The 6,510-nt window shown below is 26.5% G+C and overlaps 2 protein-coding genes across 2 annotated transcripts; one reads left to right on the plus strand and one right to left on the minus strand.

The window, feature by feature from the left end:
• Positions 1–581: 581 nt before the first annotated feature.
• Positions 582–4,290, minus strand: Phum_PHUM410360 (ATP-dependent RNA helicase, putative; the record flags this gene model as incomplete). Its single annotated transcript, XM_002428873.1, has 14 exons — positions 582–866; positions 949–1,273; positions 1,358–1,488; positions 1,565–1,783; positions 1,863–2,003; positions 2,085–2,371; positions 2,465–2,640; positions 2,766–2,881; positions 2,957–3,136; positions 3,209–3,325; positions 3,416–3,607; positions 3,699–3,822; positions 3,891–4,032; positions 4,110–4,290. 14 exons carry the CDS (start codon positions 4,288–4,290, stop codon positions 582–584), a joined length of 2,616 nt encoding a protein of 871 aa, XP_002428918.1.
• Positions 4,291–4,565: 275 nt separating this feature from the next.
• On the plus strand, positions 4,566–5,408 carry Phum_PHUM410370 (uncharacterized protein; the record flags this gene model as incomplete). Its single annotated transcript, XM_002428874.1, has 2 exons — positions 4,566–5,087; positions 5,172–5,408. The coding sequence occupies 2 exons, from the start codon at positions 4,566–4,568 to the stop codon at positions 5,406–5,408; spliced, it is 759 nt and encodes a 252-aa protein (XP_002428919.1).
• Positions 5,409–6,510: the final 1,102 nt, after the last annotated feature.

Consider the following 6,510-nt stretch of genomic DNA (forward strand, 5'->3'; position numbering starts at 1 on the left):
TATTTATAATTAAAAAATAAAATTTTTAAGTGAATTAAACATAAAAATTTAATTTGAAATAAAATATTAAGTAACTCACCTTAGCTCTCATTTTAAATGAAGTTTAAAATTTTAAAAATATAGTCGCGATTGAATAGATAAAATTACAAATTACGTTCTGTTAAATTCATACAATTTTCAACATGGCTTCTAAAAAACGTGTGTTCAAAAATTACACACTGCCTTTTAGACGTGGCTTTTGTATTTATTTTATTGGCAACAGTGTATCTAATTTAAAATGGCGCTTTTCTTTTTAAAACAAAATCAACTTCTCTTTAGATTTTTTAATAAATAAGGATTTTAAATGATTAAATAGCATACTTAACTCAAAATAGTTGTTAATTTTAGTATTATTTAAAGTATTTCAAACTAATTTTATCGATAAAATTATTATTATTATTTTTAAATTCCTAATTTACTTCCTTAGTCCAAAGAATTTTTAAAATCAATGTACAAAAAATATAAAAAAATTAATAATTATATTTTACAAAAAAAAAACTATATACAAAAAGTTTGCCAATAAAATTTGACGTTTTTTTTTTTTAATTACGACTTTTCGGCATTTTTTTATTAGTGGAATCCTCTAATTCCCTCTCTTTGTAATAATGAGGTGCTACCTCTAGCAGCCATTTGCTATCGATTTCAATAACTTGTCTCATAAATTCTTTTGTAGTAAAAACTAATTCGTGATACAAAAGCCACCGTGGTAAGCTTTCAAACAGGGAACTATTAGGATGTATGGCAACACCTTGTTGATGTTTCACAGTCTTATAACTTCCTCCTTTAGACAGCCTAGCAACATGATAAAAATAACCTGCTGTGACGGCCTGGAAAAAAAAAAAAATTTTTTTTTTTTTTATTTTGATCTAAACAATATCATTTCTGATGCAATTTTAAAATCTGTATTACCTTTCTAATCGGTATACTGTCACCCCCACATGATACTAAATTAACTTCTACTCTTGTTAGAAGATTAACCAACTGCTCTCTTACATCTCTGGCTCTCCTCATAGACTTATGCTGAATAAAATTTTCGTAGCACCATTGAGTGCTGTAATCGGTCGCGACCCACTGATTATATACATTTAAAAGAGTGAGATGATCACCGCCAAGTGAAAAAAAGTTTTTCCTAGCCGTATCGGCGTGAAGAATTTTATCTTTGGGTCTGTAAAATATGGCACTGTTGACTGACAACATGGCAGCAATTGATACGGCCTCTTCGGAGCATTTGTACCTAAAAATTTTTCAATATAAATAATAAACTTCATAATTTTTTTTAAATTTACGCTGACTGACTCTAAATTATTTATATACTAACTTATCAGATGCGAGAAGCATTTTAGCCATCATTGGATGTACAGGTATTTCAGCCATTTTTCTACCCAATGACGTGAGCTCACCACGATGATTTAAAGCTCCGAGAGCGTACAATTGTTCTAATGCCAGAACCTGTAGTAATAAAAATTACAAATTTTTAGTGTTTCATTTTAAAAACTTCACTTTAAAAATTGAAATCTACGCTTACCAAAGTTTCATGAGGAGGAGGATCTAAATAATCGAAATGCACAAGATCGTGAATTCCGAGAGCTTTTAATGTTAAAACAACATTTCCTAAATTTGTTCTCTGGATTTCAGGAACGGCATTATCCTCTAATTCATGTTGGTAAGCCCAAGCAGTGTACAGACGAAAACATTTTCCAGCAGCAACTCGACCGGCTCTACCAGCTCTTTGATTTGCTGATGCCTGAATGTATAAATTTGTACATTTAAATGTCACGTTTAAAGTTAAAAATAAAAAAAAAACAATAAAAAAAAACACCGACCTTTGAAATAGGAACTACAATAAGCGTTTCCATTCCAGTTCTGGAATTAAAATTATTTTGTTTACAAAATCCTGGATCGATAACGTAAATTATGTTATCTATGGTCAACGAAGTTTCAGCTATATTTGTCGCTAGCACAACCTTTAAATAATTAAAAAAAGGTTTATAATAAAACAAAATTTTTAAAAGGGGAGAGGAATTAATATTTTAAAAAATAAATACCTTTCTAGCTCCCGGAGGAGTCGGTGCAAATATTTTTGCTTGCAATTCGCTAGGCAAGTTAGCATAAACAGGTAAAATCAATAATTCTTTGATTTTGCTTCCCAACCTTCTAGCTCGTTCAGTTAAAATTTCATTACAAGTTTCAATTTCTTCTTGTCCAGTAAGAAAGACTAAAATATCTCCAGGAGGTTGAGTAGCATGAATTTGTAAAACGGAAACAACGCAGGCATCAACATAATCAGCTTCGGGAGCTTTAGTATAATAAATATCAACCGGAAACCTTCTTCCTAAAAAAAAAAAAAATTTTTTAAATTTTTTTTTAATATAAGTTATTTTCATCGAATAATTATATTAATCCAAAATTATTTTTTAAAATATACCTGGTATCCGAAAAACAGGAGCATCATCAAAAAATTTACTAAATTTTTCAGCATCAAGTGTAGCACTAGATATCAAGAGTTTTAAATCTGGTCTGAATCTGGCCACATCTTTTACTAAACCGAATAGTATGTCAGTGTGCAGAGTTCTTTCGTGAGCTTCATCAATTATCATAACACTAAAATATGGTCATAAAAATTTTTAACAATCAGTAATTATAAAATAAATATTTAAAAAAATTGAAAACACCTTTTTTCTTTCTACAAAGATTTATAATACATGAAAATTTTAGAAATGATTTACCTGTAAGCGGCTAAATCAGGTTCAGATAAAAATTCCCTATGTAAAGTACCATCCGTCATGTATTTAATTATTGTTCTCTCTGAAGTACAATCTTCAAATCTTATACTATATCCCACCTAAAAAAAGTATAAATATTGTCAGAATTTATAATTTTTATTTACTTACATTTGACTTTTGATTTTTTTTTTTACTTCATTTCCTAATTTCACATTCATTTCTTGAGCCACCCTAGCAGCCACAGACATGGCAGCTACTCTTCTCGGCTGAGTGCATCCGATAATTTTTCCATCATTTGTATAACCAGCTTCATGTAAATACTGTGGAATTTGTGTTGTCTTTCCAGATCCTGTCTCACCCTCAATTATAAGAACCTACATTATAATTATTAAGTGTATTTACAAATAAAAATTTGCTGAATACTTTTTTGTAAAATAAATTTTTACCTGGTATTCTTTAACTGCAGCAATTAAATCTTCTCTAAAACGAAAAATGGGAAGACTTTTTTTAGTTTCTTCAATATCATGTATTTTTTTGAGTTTTTCAGCTTCTTTTTCATCTTCCTAAAACACATATTACTAGTTGTTATAATTTTTATTTAATAAACTATAATCAAAATGTTAAAAACGCTCTGAATAAATACTTGGTCTTACTGTTCTGGTTCCAGGCATGTTAAGAGCTTGAATAAATTCTATTTGATCAACTAGTAAATCATATTCTTCTTGGGTTGAAGGACGATCTTTTGATCCGAAATGAAAAACAGCCGAAGACATTTGTTCTTGTTCCCATTTTTTTCCTTCTCCCACTTCTTTTCCATCTTCAATATCAACTTCCATTTCTCCTGCCTAACAATTAAAATAATTTAAATCATTTTTTAATGAAAGATTTTGTAAAACTTCATATGAAACACAATCAAATAATTTAATAAAATCTAACCTTGCAATCTTGAGGCATATGGTACCTTCGAACCATTTCCAATTCCCTGGCTTTTTCATGTTCTTTAGCCAAATGTAATAACCTCTTTTTATGTTCTCTTTCATACTTTTCTCGAGCTGTTAAACTAAAAGAGACAACATGCTATTATTATAAATAATTTGCATAATACAAACATAAATAAAAAATACTTACATTTCTTCTTGAAATAAATATTCATCATCTACAATATCAGCTTCAAGCTCAGCTATTTTGTCATCCTTTCTTTTGGCTAAGTATTTTCTTCTAGATTCGATTCTTAGCCTATCAACATCATGTTTACTAACGGCCCGAGAATCTGTTTAATAAATAGTTCAATTATAACTAAAACTAACTAAAATGTATTTGTTATTAAAAAAATAATAAAAAACTTACCTGAGGAACCACTTGGTCTAGCAATATTTCTTGTACGCTCTTTATCCCTATTTTTTAAACGATTTGAAAATTCATCTCTTTCTTTGATGTCTCGCTTTCTTTCTTTTTCTATAGAGTCATCAGAATCATCATTTGACGAATTACCAGACGAATACTTTCTCCTTTTTTTACTTTTTCCCATTTTGTTAAATTATAAGTGTTTACAAAAACCGACACTTTGTGTTATTCATTAAGTACAAAATGGCGAATGTTTTTTTATTGGTTAAAAAAAATAACTTCACAAATTCATGTTAACGTGATACCGATTATGTTTTGTTTTATAAACAAAAATCTTCATGTCGATCCTTTAGTATAATTTTTGGCAAAAAAAAAAAAAAAAAAAAAAAAAATTTAAAAAAATTAAAAAAATAAAACTAAAAAAACTGAAAAATTTAAAGTAAATATTTAAAAAATAAAATGGCTAAAAGCAAATTTGAGTATGTAAAAGAATTTGAAACAGAAGATAAATGTCTTCCTAATACATGGATTGTCGTTAGAGTCGACGGTCGAGGTTTTTCAAAATTTTCTGAAAGATACAAATTTAAAAAACCTAATGACGTAAGAGCTTTAAGTGTAATGAATGCCGCTGCTAAGGCTGTTATGAAAGAATTCCCAGAAATAATATTAGCATATGGTCAAAGTGATGAATATAGTTTTGTTTTTAAGAAAGACTCGACTTTGTATAATCGTAGAATACAAAAATTAACATCAGTTATTTCAAGTGCCTTCACAGCTTTTTATATTACTTTATGGCCTAAGTACTTTGGAAACGAATCCATAACCACTCCACCTATTTTCGATGGAAGAGTGGTATGTTATCCAAGTGAAAATAATTTGAGAGATTACCTATCCTGGAGACAAACTGATACCCATATTAATAATTTATACAATACATGCTTTTGGAATTTAGTAACTAATAAAAAAATGTCACATAAAGAAGTAAGTAATTTATTAAGGATTGAAAAATTGTCTTATTCATAAGTTTTGAAAAACTATTTTTGTCTATATATATTTTTTTTACAGGCTGAAGAACATTTAAAAGGCACAGTTTCATCAGATAAAAATGAACTTTTATTTACCGAATTTGGTATCAACTATAATAATGAACCTGAAGAATTTAGAAAAGGAACTGTTATTATAAGAGGCTCAAAGAAAAAATTAGAAACTCATAATTGTGATATTATTGGAAATAATTTTTGGGATGATCATAAAGAACTTTTGAATTCGGTGCCACCACAACAAGTTAAAAATCAAACCTAAACCTTCCTAATTTTTTATTATACTCAAATTTTGTTTTTTATATTTTCAAATTATTATAAATAAAAATAATTCCAAATTATAAATATGAAATAATTTCTACTTTTACTTTTATTTCTGATTATTTATTACAATCAATATTTTTTTTTTGGGGTTGATTCGAGAATGGTAATAAAAACCTATAAAGATGCATTAGAGGTACAGTACAGTAAAAATTTCGAAGAACATCACAGAATGAAAGAAAAAAAGTTATTTAATTATTATAATTAATTACTATTATTACTAATTTTAAGAAATTTACCATTCACCCAATTACCATTTAAAATAAAAATAAATTTTTAAATCGTAAAACTGTTGCATTTATTACTATAATAATTATGGTCCAAAATCAATATTAGTTTTTGTGATAATTATTAAACATTCTTTTTTTTAAAATTACACATATCATGCCTACTACATATTTATTTTATTCTTATACTAAGAATTAAAAAAAAAGTAAACTTAAAATATTATTTTATTTTATTATTTTAGAAAATATTACTCGATGAAACTTTTTCTTAATTAAACGAGTAAATAAATAAACATTAACTGAATATCTTTAACAATATCTTTAAACAAATATTTGAATAATTTAAAAAAAAAAAAAAAAAAAAAACTTAACAAAAAATAAACACATTATATATATATATATGTATGCATATATTTAAACTTTTAAAATTTAATTTTTATATATATGGTGAACATGTTTAATGATGAATTTTTATATATTATTTATATATTTATATACACATCGATAAAAAATAATAAGCATCTACAGATATTTAATTAATTATTTTTAAATAAATAATAAATTACAATTAACATCTATCAATATAATAAATTTTTGCATTTTTCTTAACTAACTGCGTTATAGAAAGCATTTACAATAATAATGTATTAATTAATTACAATTTTTTTTTGAACACACTTCATTATAATCCATTTAAAATAAAATGACTTATCGAGATAAGGAATGTTTTACACTTATATATATATATATGTGTATTTGTGAATAAGACCATTTTATGTGTAACCACAATTAGAAAATAATGATATTAAAAAAAGC

This window comes from Pediculus humanus, genomic scaffold (genome assembly GCF_000006295.1).
Source record: "Pediculus humanus corporis 1103172108177 genomic scaffold, whole genome shotgun sequence".
NCBI lineage: Eukaryota > Metazoa > Arthropoda > Insecta > Psocodea > Pediculidae > Pediculus > Pediculus humanus.